Source organism: Papio anubis, chromosome 10 (genome assembly GCF_008728515.1).
Source record: "Papio anubis isolate 15944 chromosome 10, Panubis1.0, whole genome shotgun sequence".
Classification (NCBI taxonomy): domain Eukaryota; kingdom Metazoa; phylum Chordata; class Mammalia; order Primates; family Cercopithecidae; genus Papio; species Papio anubis.
The window spans coordinates 122,117,309-122,136,199 of record NC_044985.1 but is presented as its reverse complement, the minus strand read 5'-3'; the positions used below and the strand labels follow the sequence as shown (position 1 = coordinate 122,136,199).

Here is an 18,891-nt window from a genome sequence, read left to right as displayed (position 1 = left end):
AATCTGCTCTTTAAGAAACCAGGTGCAGGAGGAGCAGATGTCTCAGCTTCCCGCAATTCAGAGTAGCTCAGCCCCTGACCACGGGAGCTAGGAGGCTGACACTTTTGCCTTTCTTATTGCTGTAAAGTCTTGTAGTTCTAAAAATGTAAGGATTTAAAAGTCTGAATTGAGAGCATTAAAGGTGTCCTGGTGAGGCCAAGACAATGCCTCCCTGGTGCACCTCCTTCCCTCCATATTTGGACGGCTGCGGTCACATTTTCCTCAGTTACCCAACCGTTGCCATGGAGAGCGCGGCTGTTTATTTAGCAGGACAAACATTTTCTCAGGATTACAGCAGGCTGGCCTCAGGGAGTTGGCTCCTACCAGGAAGTAGAAAACATGTTATAATATTTGGGGTTGTAAAATCCTGCAGCACTTGCAGAGACAGTACATGCTGTATGATCCTTATTATGTAAAGTTCAAAAGCAGGCAGAATTCACTAGGCTGCGAGAAGCCAAGCTAGTGGGTCCCCGTGGGGTAGACGGTGGCTGGGAGGGCCACAAGGAGCCTCTGGGGGGCTAGCAGTGTCCTGCGTCTGGTGACATGTGACATGGGTATGTTGTTTGTGGATATACATCAAGCTGTGACCTCATGAGGTGGGACTCCTCTGGTAACTGAACACTGATTTCTGATTTCCACAAAAAAATGCTTTTCCGCCTTAGGGTGTGAGGGTATGGAGTACAGTAAGACTTCACCAGTCCTGGCAGTGGCAGTGGAAGCTGGAACTGGGTCCCAGGCTGTGCTTTCATTCCTAATTTTTAAACACTATTATGGAAAGTATGAATATCTATGAAAGTAGGGAGGATAGGGTAACGAACCCCTGTGACCCCACCAGCCAGTAGTTTCTGCTCCTGGCCCCTCTCCTTCCCCACCCCCACCGGCTGCTTTTCTTCCTGATCCCAGGCTCTCCATTCTTGTTGTGGACTGTACTTTCTGAATGGTGCTCTGTCAGGTTGAGGCAACCCAGCTACCACAAATATGGCCAAGTGACCTGGTCAGGGGTCCGAGCTTAACCTGTTTCCTTGAGTCTGACTGTTCTCGTGGGCAGAGCCAGTGCGCAGACACGTGAAGGGGGCCTCAAGGGCAGGTTCACGCCCAGAGGCTCATGTTGGCTTCTGGCAGCCCCTTTTCCACCAGGCTGTCATTTTCCGTCCTGGGCTTTGGCACCCAGAGCAAATAAGTGCTTGCCCGCCCTTCCTCCCCCTATCTGCCACAAGGTAGAAACAGGTTTCCTAGGAGCTCACCAGGGACAGCTGGTCCAGCCAGCTCTGGGTACACATCTGTGGAAGGCAGGAGGCAAAGTCCACTTTGACAGGGGTGTTGGTTTTGCCACCTTCTCAAAATGAGGCTGGTCTATTAGAGCCGCCAGGGCTGAGAGACGCATTTTCTGGAATGACGAAGTTTCTGATGATTTGGCTTTCACATTTCTGCCAAGCTTACTCTGTCCTCTTTGCAAAAATACTTATTTTCCACTTAAGGTAATGTCGGGGCACTAGTGGGTCGTATTCAGACAGGCTCACAGGGGCTGGACTTGGGTGAAAACCAGGAGCTAAGTGCAAAATAGTGAAAACCAGGAGAGCTACGTGCAAAGCGCCCAGGGCCCAGACAGCACGGTGGCTTCAGATACCTGATGCTCTTCCAAGGACTGCCTGGGCTGGGGGTGGCACTGAGTTCTTAGTCCTTTAAATACAAGAATACAAGCCAGAGACAGCTACTGTGACAATTCACTCTCTGTCTTTTAAAATTACTTTCGTTACCCTTCTGTTTTTCTTTTCTTTTCTTTCTTTTTTCTTTTTTTTTTTTTGAGATGGAGTCTTGCTATGTCGTCCAGGCTGGAGTGCAGTGGTGCAATCTTGGCTTACTGCAGCCTCCATCTCCCAGGTTCAAGCAGTTCTCCTGTCGCAGCCTCCCAAGTAGCTGGGACTACAGGCGCACACCATGATGCCCGGCTAATTTTTGTATTTTTAGTAGAGATGGGGTTTCACCATTTTGGTCTGGCTGGTCATAAACTCCTTACCTCAGGTAATCCACTGCCTCAGCCTCCCAAAGTGCTGCGATTACAGGCATGAGCCACCGCGCCCAGCCCCCTGTCTGTTTTTCTGTAGTGATTAGCAGTGATAATACAAGCTAATATTACAGTCCAGATACCTTGCATGGATTGTGTCATTTAACCCTTCTAACAACCAGTAGGAGGCAGAAACTACTGTTGTCCCCATCTCACGAATGAGGACACAAGGCACAGAGAGGTTAAGGAACTTGTCCGAGATCACACACTTAGGAAGTGGTGAAACCCAGCTGAAACCCAGGCCATCCAAGACCTGTCCCCTTAGCCACTCTGCTGCTACCTCTGATCACCTTAATGACTCACTCAGAGCATAAAGGACCAGCTGCTTTTCTGGGGGAGGGCTGTGGGGATGAGATGGGTGGTGTCCAGGATGTTGGGGGGGGTCAGGAGTGACAGAATGCCCTTAGTACCCTGGACAGCCTCTTGGCAGCTCCACTGAACCATGGCAAGAGCGCCCTGAGAGGTCCCGTTGTTTCCACCTTGCCTCAACCCTGCAACTCCATTGAAGTGTAAGTCACATCTTGTTGCACAGAACTCTGCACGGTTTCCTATGGGAGTCCTGACTCTGCCCCCGCAGGGCACTCCGTGATCTGGCCTTGCTGCCGCCCTCCTACCCCTGCCCGCTCTGCTCCAGCCTCGTGCACCATCCTCAGACAGGTCAGGTGCTCGCCTGCTGTAGGGCCTTTGTGTGTGCTGTCCCCCTGCCTAGAATGTTCTTCCTTGTTCTTCCTCTGGTAGCCCACTCTCCACGCTCTCCAGCTCTGCCTTCAGGCTCTCTTGAGAACGGAGTCTGAGGTGAGCCCTTTACTGGGAATTGCAGTCCCAGGGTAGCAGTAGAAAAGGAAAAGGGAGGTGAGGAAGAAAAGTCTAGAAAGCACACAGAAGATGACACCCTGCTGAGATGAGGCTCTGCCTTACAGACACACACAGCTGGCTGCTCACCCTGTTGGGACCTCTTCAGAAAGCCTGTCCCAAAAAAGGAAGGAAGGAAAGAAAGACAACTTCAGAACAGTCCGTTTGAGGGAGAGACGGAGGCGGCATTTTCTGCCAGCGCCACCTTGCCTCCTGCCCAGCACGTGAGCTCTCCCTCCTGTCCAGCTGCCTCATCAGACCCTTTGGCGGCAGCCGGGACAGTGAGGGGCAGCAAGGACCCCCACAGTGGAGTGGCACGTTGTCTGAGTCCACACAGGGCAGGCAGAGACAGAGACACCCAGTCCCAGCCTCAGGTGTGAAGCCAGAAGGAGCTGCTGGAGCACGCGACTGCCAGCCTGAGAGAGCGAAGCCCAGGGACTCTGAGTCAGTTCACACATGAGGGCTCAAGTGCAAGGTCCTTGCCAAATGCCACCTACACCTGAGGCCACCCTCACTGAAATGTCACTCCCAGCCCCTCTATTCCCCCTTGCTAGTTGCCTGCTGTACTGTATATTCTACTTTCTTATTTATTGTCTGTTTCCCCCTAATGTAAGCTCCCTGAGGGCAGGAAAGATGTCTGCTCTGTTGTCTGCCCCAGTGCCAGGCCTCAGTGCTAAGCGAGTAAGGGCAAGTCAGTGGGAAACTGCTGGCACCAGGCGGGCCCTGCCTGAGTGCCATCTGTCCTTTTTATTGTTGTCATTATTTATTGTTCTTGGACTTGTTCATCTATGTCTGAGACTCTCCCCACATCAGTGTTTCTGGCCTCCGTCCTTTTAGTGGGTGTATAGTATTCGGAGCATGGATGTCCCAGGTTTGTGTCTTCAACAGTACGTGCCAGGGCCTGGGGATCCAGTAGTGACCAACTCAAACCCCTACCCGCATGGAGCTTAGGTCCCAGAGGGGAGGCAGGCAGTAAACAGCCCGCCCCTCAGTGCTGGCAAGGAAAGCCCACAGAGCAGGAGTGCAGGGCACAGAGAAGGAGCTGGTGGGGAGGCAGTGCTGTTCATGCAGGCTGCCCAGGGCATCTACAGGAAGAGGGCTGTGGGCACGAGGGAGCAGCAAGTGCAGAGTCCCTGTGGTCAGAGCACACAGGGCTGGGGCCAAGGGGTGGGCAGTTAACAGGACATGCCCAGGAGATTGCAGGAGCTGGACTTGCAGAGCCTCTGGCCCTCATGCCCACTAGAGCTGTGCTCTGAGCAAGGGTCTGAGTACAGGCCAGGTGTAAGCTAAGCCCCTTCACCAGGATTGCTCTAGATGCTGTGTTGACCATAGCAGGGCCAGGTGGAGGCACGGGACCAGTTTGGAATTTGAGGCTGGCTCCTGGCCAGGATGATCGTGGACAGGATGCGTAGCCTCCTTGTTGATGGTTCTTTCCAGATTCTTATATTCCGTGCTCACACATCTCTGGGCACATAAATAAGCACTTATCTGCAATGGATTCCTGGAGGTGGGAAGACTATGCAGATTATAAACGTTGCTGTGAACTCAAATTTTTCTCCAGAAATACCCTATTACTATACCACCATACTCAAGAGCCACTCCTCCACCTGACCAACGCTAGGGTGAGCAGTCCTGTCAATTTTTGGCAACCTGATAGGCGTGATAACCTCATCCTTTGCATTTTCCTGATGCTAATGAGGTTGAGCCTGTCTCTACAAATTCACAAATCTTTGGTGTTTCTCTTTGTGGGAATGGCCTAGGCAGTCTTCGTGCTTAGTCTCTCTCTTCCCAAAAGGTATTACTATTCATCTTTCATTGAATTTGCTAGAACTGCCATAAAATGTAAACAAACAAAGACAGGAGTAATAGACTTGCTTATTTTGTTCCTGACTTTAAGTGGAATGACGCTGGCATTTTGGGTTTTATATGACTCAGGATATTGATAAAACCAGCTATATAACCCACAATCAAGTATCCTGTAATTGAGATTTCCTCCCTTTGACCATAAGCTTTTCCTCTCAGAGCTATTAATATATATAGACAGCTGGGCACGGTGGCTCACGCCTATAATCCCAGCACTTTGGGAGGCTGAGGTGGGCAGATCATGAAATCAAGAGAGCGAGACCATCCTGGCCAGCATGGTGAAACCCCATCTCTACTAAAAATACAAAAATTAGCTGGGTGTGGTGGTGTGCGCCTGTAGTCCCAGCTACTCAGGAGGCTGAGGCAGGAGAATCGCTTGAACCCAGAGGCGGAGGTTGCCGTGAGCCAAGATTGCACCACTGCACTCCAGCCTGTTGACAGAGCGAGACTCTCTCTCAAAAAAAAAAAAGTAGACATTGTCTTCTGGAAATTTAATATTGCTGAAGAGATATCCAAGACTAGTATGATTTTTTTCATCTTTTATGGGTAACTTGTTTGTTCTCTTTGAATGTTGATAGGATTTTCTTTATCCTTGGAGATACTGTTTGTCATCTAGATGCAGTTAGGCGTTGGACTCCTGTCCTTTGATTGGCAGATTCAGCTCTGTCTTTGGCTCAGGATGGTTCTCTATGTGTCTCGCTCATTATGGTTTCTGGTTTATTGTTCTCGTCTCTTTCAGAAAGAGCTGTAATCCGCAGGTAAAACCCAGCCCTCCTCCGTCTCTCTTCCCTTCTCCTTTCCCTTTGCATTTTAAAAGTTTCTCATGCGTCTCCTCCCTGTCACTGAAGCCATTTTCTTTTTATTGACTCTGAACTTTGTCCTTCCTAGTTTTCCATTCTAATGTGGCATTTTCATGTCAGACTGTGTGGCCTTATCGCATCCCTCATTACTTGTTTCATTGAGTCCATCACTTCTTGTATTTTTAGGATGAAAAGTAGATGCTGTCCTAATTTGCTGCTTCCTCTGTGGCATGAGGGTTGTGTTCAGTTGTCTTTGCTGTGTGTCTTTTCCACAGCCCCGTATTGGCTTTCTTCTGTTTATTAGTTTTTGAACAAGGCAAGGTCTAGTCAGCCCTGCTGTTCTCCAGACACTGATGTGGGTGGACTCTTCGTGAGCCCTGCCTCTCACCAGGCTGTCCCGGAGTGGCTCACCTGTGAACGGACTTGACCTGGGGAAGGGGGTGCTGAAGGCTCTCGTTGGAGCTTAGCCATTCAGTTCCTAGGGCCAGCTGTTGGAATCCGGCTCCCTGTGTGTGCGGCCCTCAGTATTGCTGGATGGTTTCGAGCCCTTTCTCAGAGTCGCCCTGTAGGGGAGGGCACCTGGGGGTGTTCAGTGGGTGAAGCGTGTCCAGGAGAACCTCTCCTTCCCACAGGATTTCTGTTCCGGTGTCCGTTCTTCTCCCACAGCTTCCCCACGAAGCATCTTCCTGGTAGTAGAGCTCTTGACAGTCCAGCCTTGACCGTGGTTCAGGCCATCTTCTTCCATGGCGGGGGATAGCAGGGATCTCAGCACTAGCCACTTCCTCAGGGGGATTTGGACTCCAGTGCACTCTTCATGCTCCTTCCATCTGAGCGACAAGCAGCAGGACGGATCTTCACTTTGTGGCGAATGATTGGGACTTCTAGGGCTGCTGAAAATAATCCCTCCCCCCAACCAATTGTATGATCCTTGGTCATTTCACGTGGGTTCTGGTGGGAAGGAGGTGGAAAGGGAGGCTCTCCCAGAGCTAGATGGGAATTGGAGCATAAGATGTTTCACAAGATTTGGGGTCTGGAATCTAGAAACCCTTCTCTCCCCTTGTTCCGCCTGCCCTGGGAAGGGCCAGACGGATGCCATGCAGAAGTGGCAGTGCCACACTGGACCAGAGTTGGGGCCGAGCACAGTGCAGTGGCAGGAAGCAGGAGGTCCCCGCGTAGCCAAGCCTGGTTGTAGGGTGGGGTTCCATCTTCAGATGCCGGCAGGCCTGGAATCCAGGGCTGTCATCTGCTACTGTGTGGTCTGGGGTGAGCTACCCACCTCTGTTGGCACCTCTGTAGAACAGTCCCCTGCACACCATGTAGACAGTGATCCAGAGTTGCTGGGAAGGCTGTGTGTTGGGTGCTTAGCATCATGTCTGTAGTCAGCAGCATCACCCCAGAGCCTCACAGCTGTGTTCGTTAAGCATGACCACTTGTGTCAAGCAGGGCCTTCATCTGGCTCTCTCCAGTGCCCTGCTTGAGTGGGTGCCTGTTTTCTGCTGGGACCCTGCTGAAAACGCTGTGCTGGGGATGGGGGGACATCACTAGGTGAAGAAGGAGGACCCAGGATGGTATTTTGGCCTCCCACCTGCTAATCAGTCCCACCCCTCCCTACTGCCTGTCTCTGTTTACCCCCTCAGTTCGTGTCCAGGATGATCACTGGTCTGTCTTTTTTCAGCCATTCCACCCACCTACCCCAAAGTGCTGAGGTAAAGCTTCTGTCCAGCACAGCAGTGTGAGCCTGTCCAAATGCGAGCTGAGTTCCGTGGGCCTGGCACTCAGAGTGCCTCAGCAGCTCCCAACCATTCCTAGTAAATGTGAACTCACATTGTCCTGGTCCCTCCCCATGCCACTTGTACATGCCTGCGGGGCCTGGGACTCCCGAGCTGCTGGGAGGGTTCCACACCTGCCAGGCCCCTCTGCCCTCTTTAGCCAACAAGCCCTGTCTGTCTCCATGTCTCCTGCTAGCCTTGGCTCCTCCTCCTGTAACTGTGCCGTGTGTAATGGCCAAGATTTCTGAACCCGGCTCCCCTACCCCACCATCATCTGGGGAAGTTTATAAAAGGCAGATCACCCATTCAGAGGGACTGTGTGCTTCTCCCAGCACTCCACAGGCTGGGCGGTGACTGTCAGTGCTCTTGTTTTTTCCCAGCACTCCACAGGCCGGGCGGTGGCTGTCAGTGCTCTTGTCTGCCTTCTGATGAGGCCTCCAGCAGCTCTGTGTCGGGGGCTGAGGCTGCCTCATTCAACCCTCTTCCTAATCCATGGCAGATAGGAGCTCTGTCAATAAGAACAAATAAGTGATGTGATGAACTAATATGTGTGTGATTGATTGCAATGAAAGGGCAGTTTTGGCTGGGTGCGGCTAGCCACAGCTGGCCTGTAATCTCAACATTTTGGGAGGCTGAGGCGGGCAGATCGCTTGACTTCAGGAGTTCGAGACCAGTCTGGGCAACATGGCAAAACCCTGTCTCTACCAAAAATACAAAAAATTAGCCAGGCATGGTGGTGAGTGCCTGTGGTTCCAACTACCCTGGAGGCTGAGGTGGGAGGATCGCTTGAGCCCAGGCACTGCATTCCCTGTGCAAAGGAGTCAGACCTGTCTCCAAAAAAGAAAGAAAGAAAGAGAGAGAGAGAGAGAGACAGAAGAAAGAAAGAGACTGCAGTTTCATTAGTAACAGAAAGAGTCAAACGGGTGCTCTGCCTGACAGCATCCCTCTGTTTGCCAGCTTCATTCCAGAGCCCAACATGACTGCAGTTTCATTAGTAACAGAAAGAGTCAAACGGGTGCTCTGCCTGACAGCATCCCTCTGTTTGCCAGCTTCATTCCAGAGCCCAACATGAATGGATACGCGGAATTTCCCCCCAGCCCCAGTAACCCCACCAAGGAGCCCATGGAGCCCCAGCCCAGCCAGGTCCCACTTCAGGAAGATGTGGACATGAGCAGTGGCTCAAGTGGACATGAGACCAACGAAAACTGCTCCACGGGGCGGGACTCGCAGGGCAGTGACTGTGACGACAGCGGGAAGGAGCTGGGGATGCTGGTGGAGCCACCGGATGCCCACCAGAGGTGAGTTCAGCCTCTGGCCAGATGGAGGCTGGGCAGGTTGTTTCCTCAGTGGCTTATTTCTGCTGTGATTTGATTGCTTTTGCAATCTTTAAATCATGATTATCAAGTTTTTCAAGATTTTTGAAAATGATTAAAATGTGCCAGTGTCTGTCCTTCCTTATAATGAGGCCCTGTTGATTTTGTAGATCCAGTTGCCAACAGACAGGTACTGGGTAGCATAAGGAGATCTTGGGAGGTAGCAGTGGTGGGTAACCCAGCCAGCGGCTGCTTATACAACACTGGGCGGTTTATAGAAAAGGAACTGGTCCCTGTTGTCATGTGTTTCTGTGTCCTGGTACTTAGTTTTTCTCATGTCTGAAAGTTTTATGTTCCAGCTTTATCTTAACCTTGTATTTTTTAAAAGTTGTCTTACCATGGTGTTATCTAACCTGTTATCACTGGTAGGGTGGCAGGGGAAGATGTGTCTGGAGCATACAGTTGTCTAAATTTTGCTTTTATTTCTTGTTTTCATAGTCCAGATGCCTTTAGCCTGATGATTACAAAATCTGAACACAACCCATCTACAAGTGGCTGCAGGTAAGGCCAATTAGAACTTCGTACACAGAGTTTTTAGAGAAATTGAAAGACTTCTTATTGGAGGTTAGTTTTTTGGGAATGACGTGGCTTTTTTTAAGCTCTGCTAAAACCCGTCTGTGTGGCTGTGTGAGTATGAACCCAGCCTTACCCTGGCCTTTCAGACAGTGACTGTGTCCCCTCGCCATCCAGAGCCCCCAGGATGTCACTCCAGTACCTTTAGCTTCTCCCAGCTCTACTCGAAACCGACTTTGCCTGAGTCTTGGGCATTTTCATCTAGAACATTCTTCACCCTTCTTAGGTGTTTGTAACAAACTTACCCTATGTCAATTTTCCTGTCACCTCTAGAGCAGAACCCGGCTCCTAGTCCAGGACCTGTGGGCACTTTGCATTGCCTGAGAAACCTTGATTTCCATCATTCCTTCTGCACCCTCTGTTCCGAACAGGCCCATCTTCATCAGCCCTGCTGTCCTGTCTCTCTAACATCTCTGTATCCTCAATTAATGTTTGAAGACCCTTCTCCACAATCCTCTTTTCTCTGTTCATGGCTCACTTTTATGTCCCAGGAAGTCACTGTGCTGTCCTCTGTAATCCCATCACTCAGTCCTTCTTTACCTGGGGCAGGGAAGGAGGGCACAACTCAGGGCACAGTCCACTGCACCAGACTGTGGGTCGGCCAGTATCCTTTCCTGAGCAAAGCCTAGCTCTAACCCATGGCGGAAAAGAACACAGCTGGAGGGACTTCTCCAGCATTCAGTTGGGTTAGAGCGGTGATTCTTGACCAGGTACAATTTGTCTCCCAGCAAGAACCATCTGGCATTGTCTGTCGATAGCGCTGATTGTCATACTTGGCTGTGGTCTTCCTGGTCTATTGTGGGTGAGGCCAGGGATACTGCTAAATGTCCTGCAGAGCCCCACAAAGGACCATCCAGATCAAAACGTCTTTAGAGCCGAGGCTGAGAAAATGGACAAGAGGCACGTTTCTTCAGGAAAGGACACCTAGGAAGCTAACATTTGGCTGCCTCTTTCTTGAATCCTGCAGTAGCGACCAGTCTTCGAAAGTGGACACACACAAAGAACTGATAAAAACACTAAAGGAGCTGAAGGTTCACCTCCCTGCAGACAAGAAGGCCAAGGGCAAGGCTAGCACGCTGGCCACCCTGAAGTACGCCCTCAGGAGTGTGAAGCAGGTGAAAGGTACGTCGACCTCGCACATCTGCTCCAAACCTATAGAAATATGTTTTAAATCCCCCCAAATTATAGCTCAGATTGTGTTGACTTTCTAAAACTCGAGGCTTATCACAGCTCACTGTAGCCTCGACTTCCGGGCTTAAGCGATTGTCCTGCCACAGCCTCCTGAGTAGCTGGGACCATAGGCATGTACCACCACGCCCAGCTAATTTTTGCATTTTTTGTGGAGATGGGGTCTCACTATGTTGCCCAGGCTGGTCTCGAACTCCTGGACCCAAGCAGTCCTCCCACTCCAGCCTGCCAAAGTTCTGGGATTACAGGTGTGAGCCACTGTGCCTGGCCTGGCCTTTTTCTTTACAGTGGAAACAACCAGCTCTGGAACTTTGAAGAATTCCTCAGCTGTGTTGGTCTGTTGTGACGAGCAGGCAGAGACCATCAGTGTGAGCCAGGGTGGGGAAGGAAGGTGCCCCGCAGAGCATCTTCACACCTCCTGCCAGCTGATGTGTGAGCACCTCCCGATTCCGTGGAGCTGTGCCTTTTCATGTGTTGCACACATGCACTGAGGGGCTGGTGGATCTTTTACATTAAAAACGTGCATAAAAGAAAAATCTGAAAGGCTTAAGGTGAAGCAGTAGCTGTATTCTATTATCATCAGTCGTTTCAAAGCACAGCATACAGTTAGGACAAAGTTCTTCACTAGTAATCATGGGTATAAACTCATATTTCAAGCAGTCTTCATATTTTTAAATATTTCAGTAATTTTTCATCAGCAGTGAGCAGGTCATCAGCACTCATCTCTGGGGTCCCTTGAGCCAGGTGTAGAAGGGTTGCTCTGCCATGTGCTAGCTTGGACTTGCATTTTTGGGTGTTGTCTTTGGGTGTCCTATAAGTTTCTCTGCAGGCTCCTCCCTAATCCCATTGTCCATTTGGTGAGGGTTGATACAGACAGAACAAGGTGCCTCGGCTGCTCGTCATTGCTGGTCAGGTCTAAATATAAAATCTGGTGCCCCTGGGATGAGCACCCTGCCATGGAGGGCACCGCTCTGGGCCTGTGTGGCCATGGAGGCCCCGTTTTCCAGAAGGAGGAGCTGGAAGGGAAAGTTCATTCTGATCAGTTGGGGTGCTCTGTTCTCAAGTGATTATGTCCATTTAAGGTGTTTCCCTGTTGGCATCTGCAGTAACTTCAGAGCTCAGAAGCTCTGCCACATGGACATTTTCCAGACTTTCCAGCAGTTTATATCTTGATTTCAGAGCATACTCAGATATGTGCCTGTTTCTGAAATTACTGAAGGTGGCAAAACTGAAAGCAGATGAGACCCAGCTGTGGATCCAAAGGTCTCCTCACCACATCGCAAGAAGCACATGCATGGCAGAATCCTGGGTCAGTCTCCTAACACAGCCCCAGGTTTCATGTATCCAGGGCCTGTTGAGCCCTGAGGGCAAGTGGCAGCCTCGAGCTGGCCCCTTTGCTCCCGCCTGGAATGAGGGCCACTGTGGCCGTGAGCACCGACACCCAGAGACAGGCTTGTCACCCCAGAGCCCACTGGATAAGCCAGGATGGCGTGGGAACTCAGATGGAGTGGCCCCCTCCTCTTCAGATTCTATTTTGAAAACTTTCTTTCAAATGTTCTTGTGCCTGCTATTTTTTTAAGCAGTCAGTTCTGCCTGGATGGGGGTGTCTGATGGCATCACCCAGGGAGTCAGATGTGCAGGGGTTGCCATGTGGTCCTGTGTGGAAACGTGGATGTACCATAATGATTAAAGACCTTCTGGAGGCCAGGCACAGTGGCTCACGCCTGTAATCCCAGCACTTTGGGAGACCAAGGCGGGCAGATCACAAGGTCAAGAGATCGAGACCATCCTGGCCAACATGGTGAAACCTCATCTCTACTAAAAATACAAAAATTAGCTCGGCGTGGTGGCATGCACCTGTAGTCCCAGCTACTTGGGAGGCTGAGGCAGGAGAATTGCTTGAACCCCTGGGAGGTGGGGGTTGCAGTGAGGTGAGATCACGCCACTGCACTCCAGCCTGGCGACAGAGTGAGGCTCCATCTCAAAACAAAACAAATGGGGCCGGGCGCGGTGGCTCAAGCCTGTAATCCCAGCACTTTGGGAGGCCGAGGTGGGTGGATCACGAGGTCAGGAGATCGAGACCATCCTGGCTAACACGGTGAAACCCCGTCTCTACTAAAAAATACAAAAAACTAGCCGGGCAAGGTGGCGGGCGCCTGTAGTCCCAGCTACTCGGGAGGCTGAGGCAGGAGAATGGCGTGAACCCGGGAGGTGGAGCTTGCAGTGAGCTGAAATCCGGCCACTGCACTCCAGCCTGGGCGACAGAGCGGAAAAACAAAAACAAGAATAATTAGCTGGTTGTAGTGGCGGGTTCCTGTAATCCCAGCTACTTGGGAGGCTGAGGCGAGAGAATTGCTTGAGCCTGGGAGGCGGAAGTTGTAATGAGCCTATATTGCGCCATTGCACTCCAGCCTGGGTTACAAAAGCAAAAATCCATCTCAAAAAAAAAAAAAAAAAAAAAAAAGAAGCCCCTTCTGGAGAACGTGAGAGGTAGCTGGAACTCTGACCATGTAACCTTAAATAATGTAGTTGCCACATTTAAAAAATTTTATAATCAAAGGCCTTCTGATGTTTCAGGGAAAAATATCCTGATTTCTGTTTGTGAGTTTGTTTTGCCTTCGCGTATCCGTGTGTTCTGTGTCCCAGGAAGACGGGATTTATATCCTACCTTTTCATTTGAGAAAATAGAGCCCCCAGTTCGTAAGAGCTAGTGACTATCTCCGGCCAAGTGCTGGGTTCTGCCCGCTGAGTGTGAGCACTGTCTATCCTGCAGCCAACGAAGAGTATTACCAGCTGCTGATGTCCAGCGAGGGTCACCCCTGTGGATCAGACGTGCCCTCCTACACTGTGGAGGAGATGGAGAGCGTTACCTCTGAGCACATTGTGAAGAATGCTGTAAGCCTCTTCCCGAAGTTTCTTTCTAAATGGCGGGAGTTCCTCCTCCAGGCGAGCTAGCTCAGAGCAGTGGCCAGTGGCTATAAGGCCAGGAACGTTTGGGGTTTCAGCAGATAAGTTCCTACCTTTAAAAGGAAGAATGTGAAGTCAGTGATTCTGGAAGTGGCATTCGTGTTCTGGACTTCTGCCTTCTGTGAGACTGTCTTCTTCGTCCCTGCCCAACTTTGTCCTGTAGCTCATGGGTACAAGGACAAATCCACTGTGACTGAACTGGGGGGCTCTGGGTTTTCATGTCCTCAAGGTGAGGAGACAGACTTGGTGACAGTCAGTTCACTTGTCCAGGGCTTTGCGGTCATGAAGGGGAGCTGGGATTGGAGACTCCAAAAACCATGCATTTTTAAGCACACCCAAAGGTGGGCCCCTTGGAGGGCGCATGGGCCACATACACACACACCTGCTCTACCACCCTGAGTTCTCAGCCAGTGAGAACAGATGTAAGGGCCAGCGGGGACCCCACGTGTGCTGGGACCATTGTGAAGCTGGCCTCATAACAGGGCTCCCTAATCCTTCCCATCTTCCTCCAGCGTAACCCCCAGGCAGCCCCCAACCCTGAGCCCAGAGGGCCAGCCAGCAGCAGAGCGCCCATGGTGGGCTGGAGGGGCCCACCCAGAGACCTCTGCTCCCCAGGAAGCCCCTAGAACCCTGGGAGAGAGCAAGGCTGGTAGAGATTGTTGGGGCAGGCCAAGTGAGCAGAGGGTCCCCCACCTCCCTGTCACCCAGCCTGGACACCAGGCGCCATGTCCAAGACAGTGGGGTGAGTGGCGCCTTCCAGTGGGTGGAGACAGCTGGAGTTTATTCCAGCAATAGAACCCTGATGTGTTGTTGCGAATAATATCATGTTGGACCTCCCAATATCTGTAACAGGTGTAAGAGTTAAAGAGGAAAGAAACATGAAATGCAGCTTGGCAGTCAAAGACAGGTTTCCTTTAGTGAAAACCTGAGAAGCGCTCCTGGCCGATTTTGATCAGGAGCGCTTTCTCTGCAGACTGAGAGTATATGTTGGTTTCAGGGTGAGGGGCTTATCGCAAGCCTGGAATGTTTGTGTGTTGGAGGAGTTTATGGCGGGGCTGGACCGTCTCTGGGAGGGGAGGTTATCTTGGGACAGGCATCCTTCCGGGCCCTGGAGTGGGGTTATCTCGGGGCTGGCGTGTCTCTGGTCGGGGAGGAGTTTGGAATGTTTCTGGTTGGAGATGTACTTGTGGTTTATGGTCATGTTGACCTTAGCCATTAGGCTGTTGCCCTTTGGATGTAGGTGAACTTTAGAATGAGGGGCTTGTCCAAGATGGCAATGCTCCTGCTCTGTCAACAGGCAAGATAGGATTTTTTGGTCAGGGCTAGGCAAGGGGCTCAGAGAGCCCCCCACCTCTGATGCTCCTGGTGGGCGGCTCCCTCCAGCCTGCCTGCCTGAGTCGGATGTGGCGGCCAACCCCGTCTGACCTTGTCACCAGAGCCCTACTCTTCCTTTTCAGGATATGTTTGCTGTGGCCGTGTCCCTGGTGTCTGGGAAGATCTTGTACATCTCTGACCAGGTTGCATCCATATTTCACTATAAAAGAGATGCCTTCAGCGACGCCAAGTTTGTGGAGTTCCTGGCGCCTCACGATGTGGGCGTGTTCCACAGCTTCACCTCCCCGTACAAGCTTCCCTTGTGGAGCGTGTGCAGCGGAGCAGGTGAGGTCATCGAGGTAGTGCCTTGTTTCCTCTGGGGTCTGGAAAGGGGCCAGGAGCTGGGCCCACCCCAGATGTGGTGCAGGTGCCCTACCTCACCTTTCAGAGCCCACCTGTGGGGGCCACCAGCTGCCTGCTCTGGCAAAGGTAAAGGATAAGCAGTTGTTCATCTCTTCAGAATAAATTTAGTTAAAATAGTCTTTTCATACATTTCAGAGAGAGAAACCGTTGAGAATTTTAGAAATGAAGTTGTTTTGAAAAGCTAGAATCTTGCTGCAGTTGCAGTCGTGGGAGGCCGGGTCGGGGGGCAGTGGGGAGCATGAGCAAGGCGCCCTGCTCCCTGCACTCAGGCATCCCCCTACCACCTTGGCAGCTACAACCAGTGAGTGGGTCATGTCCCAGAATGACTTCCTGAGGGTTCTTTGCCTTGACCAGGGCTGGCTTTGGGTATATAGACTGTGAGGTCCCTAGGCAGATGCCACTGGCCCCCGAGGCACTGCAGGCCAAGTGTGCTGCACTGTGGGTGGCAGCCTTCCTAGCTGCCAGGCCTGCCACTGTAGCTATCATCTACCCTGCCTCATTTCCAGGCTCCACTCCCCAGCCAGGCCCTCCCAGCCAGGTCTGGTCAAGTCCCTAGAGCCAGCTGGGGGCGTGCCTGCCTCTGGGCCTCTGCCAGTGCCTCCGACCCCCACTCTCCTCAAGGCTTCCTGTGCCCCAGCTCCTCCCTGCCCAGCTAAGTCAAGGACCAGGTGAATTCTCAGGGGCCTTTCCAAGCTGCTGATTTTGTATCATTTTCTGTAACTAGTCATTGCTTCTGCTTTCCTAATTTTTTTTTTTTTGAGACGGAGTCTTGCTCTGTCACCCAGGCTGGAGTGCAGTGGCCAGATCTCGGCTCACTGCAAGCTCCGCCTCCCGGGTTCATGCCATTCTCCTGCCTCAGCCTCCCGAGTAGCTGGGACTACAGGCACCCGCCACCTCGCCCAGCTAGTTTTTTGTATTTTTTAGTAGAGATGGGGTTTCACCGTGTTAGCCAGGATGGTCTCGATCTCCTGACCTCGTGATCCGCCCGTCTCGGCCTCCCAAAGTGCTGGGATTACAGGCTTGAGCCACCGCGCCCGGCCTGCTTTCCTAATTTCTTTTGAGTAGACGAAATGTTATATGAAAGACCTAGATCTAAGATTTTTTTTTTTTTTAGTTTAGATTCCCACAAAAGCAGAGATTTCTTTTTTTAAAATCCCTTTCAACTCTTAGGGAAACACCTCTTCCTTCATTTCTGATGAGGTTGCCTGATTGATTTCATATTTTCACTAGACATTTCATATTTTAAAGGAAGTTACTGTTTCACCAAAATACCAATGTAAGCCTTAAATGCCAAGTTATTTCTGTTAGAACTGACTATCCCAAAATTATGTAGCACTAAATGTTTGGGTTTCTGTTTCACTGTGGCCAGACCTCTGCACACCTACCCCAAAGTCTGAGGCAGCTGAGTGGCCAAAGAAAGAAGCTGACAAATTTAGTTTCTTAGAAAGAAGTATTTAACAGGGACTTAAGAACAGAAGCTGTGCGTGTTGTGGGTGGCGATGAGACAAGACTGGATCCCAGTGCCATTCCCCCAGACCTAGGGCTTCTATGGGACGGGCACACAAGCTTCAGAGGGAACTGGCAGGAATTTGCCCTCAGGGCAGGATTTACCTTAAGCACCTGCTCTTACTCAGGGACAGTAGGTAAATGAAATCTCCAAGGCCTTCCCAGAACTGCGGTTAATCAAAAGTCAGCATGGAGGCTTGGCTTCCAAGATGTAGCTGCTGTGGCCTTCACAGCTTTCTTTGTCGATGTTCTGGACTCCGGGGAAGTTTAGCTGAGGTTTGCGGTAGTAAAACACCGCGAGTGCCTGGCCAGTTGCGCAAGCCTGGCAGCGAAAAAACCGCAGGTTCAGTTGTAGGCTGGTGTGGCGGTAGAAAGAAAATCGAGTGTAAAGTTCAGTTGTAGGTTGCGGTTTGCAGCAGTGCAATCCCAGAGTGTGTCTGTCAGGAAGCCAGGCATGGTGCAGAAAGTGTGGAGTGTGTTCAGTTGGCTGGCGTGGCCTGCAACCGATGGGTACCAGTCGGTTGGCAGCGCTCGGCAGTGTAACCGCGGAGTGTGTTCACAGGCTGCCGCGTTTGCAGCAAACGTGAGTAAAATACAGTGCAGCAGTGACCGCCAGCGTCTAAATAGCACCGGCGGCGTTTGCAGAAAGTGCAATCCATGAGCAGTCTGGCCGTTAACACTGATGTCGCAGGCAGCATCACAACGCCTTTGAAAACGCCCTGCGCGAAATCTCTGGCGTCATTAGTCAATGCACCACACTCATGAAGTGTATGTAATTTTAGTCAAAAATGTAATAGAAGGTTTCTTACATAAAGGATTTAGTTTGTGCTTCCATAAATTTTCAGTTTTCACCTTGGCTCTTGCTTGATTCTGCTGCTCCTCTTTTGTTTGTGAGAAATGAGGAACAGTGTATTTAGTTGTTGATCTGGATGAATGACTTTGGGTTCTCTCTTCTAGATTCTTTTACTCAAGAATGCATGGAGGAGAAATCTTTCTTTTGCCGTGTCAGGTAAACCTTGTTCCCAGTTTTCTTATAGAAAACCATACAAACATTTCACCCCAGTGCCGCTCCGCTTGAGGCTGGGGGGCATGAGCCCTGCCTGCAGGGACCCAGCACGCCTGTTTCTGAAGTCTACCAGAAAACACAGTCAGTTGCATTTTAAATGTGTACAGGTTGCTAAGAATGCGGCCAGCAGGGGAGTGATTTAACCTGCCCCTCATGGAAAATGGTGGCCAGGGGACCCTGTACTTTCTCTTTGTCTCCTGCGAAGGCCTGTACCCAGGGTCAACAGAGTTTCTGAAAGCACTGCATCTTTTGGTTGTCTGTGCCTTTTTCTGGGGAGAGACCCACAGCTTTCCCCACAAGGGTCTTGGTCCAAACCAGGGTGACTGATTGAGCATCCAGCCGCACTGTCGGGGGTGGCCCTGAACCAGACCCTGGCACCCTCATGAGTCAGGGCCGAGGTCCTGGAGGGAGCAGCACACCTTTCCGGTCTGCTTTACCCACCCAGAGTGCAGGCTGCTCCAGAGAAGGGCTGTGGAGCGTTCCCACTGGTGGGGGTATTGACTCTGATTTGCCCTTCAGTGTGATGAGACTGAGGGAGGGACTGAAGCGGGCAGGGGAGCAGGCCCAGCTCCTCAGGCAGAGCAGAGGTACATATCCCCTGCAGCGTGGCATGGGGCCCAGGTGAGGAGGGAACAGAACAGGGGACTGTTCCTGTGTCACAGTTCCAAACTTTGAGCGTGGCCCTTCTCCACAGTGTCGAGAAAAGCCACGAGAATGAAATCCGCTACCACCCCTTCCGCATGACGCCCTACCTGGTCAAGGTGCGGGAGCAACAAGGTGCTGAGAGTCAGCTTTGCTGCCTTCTGCTGGCAGAGAGAGTGCACTCTGGTTATGAAGGTAACAGCCAAGCCCAGGGCGAGGGCAGATGTTGTCTCTGGCTCCCCCTCAGTTACTCTTGTGGTTCAAACATGATATCTATACAATGGACTCCCAACTGCAGTTCCCCACCCTTGGCTTCTGCACCTCACCTCGGGCAGGGTCTCCATCTTTCTGGAGACTCAGCACACCCTGCTTGTCATCCAGCCCTCCCCATGGAAGATCACGGCATCGGGTGCCAGCATCTCTCACCCCTGTGCACACCAGTGCTGTGACC

At 51.4% G+C, this 18,891-nt stretch overlaps 1 protein-coding gene across 5 annotated transcripts in view; it reads left to right on the top strand.

Moving 5' to 3' along the window:
• Positions 1-18,891, top strand: part of PER2 (period circadian regulator 2) — a 56,265-nt gene that overhangs the window by 13,590 nt on the left and 23,784 nt on the right. For 4 of the 5 annotated variants that reach the window (XM_003908154.4, XM_009183464.4, XM_021924208.2 and 1 more), the window contains 7 exons: positions 8,438-8,686; positions 9,200-9,262; positions 10,302-10,456; positions 13,296-13,417; positions 14,947-15,148; positions 17,690-17,741; positions 18,493-18,635. In XM_003908154.4, the coding sequence (XP_003908203.2) occupies positions 8,457-8,686; positions 9,200-9,262; positions 10,302-10,456; positions 13,296-13,417; positions 14,947-15,148; positions 17,690-17,741; positions 18,493-18,635 (967 nt within the window). In that variant the 5' untranslated portion in view covers positions 8,438-8,456. Of the gene's footprint in view, positions 1-8,186; positions 8,312-8,403; positions 8,687-9,199; positions 9,263-10,301; positions 10,457-13,295; positions 13,418-14,946; positions 15,149-17,689; positions 17,742-18,492; positions 18,636-18,891 lie in introns of those variants that run through there. The other variant, XM_031651644.1, reaches the window with a different exon arrangement.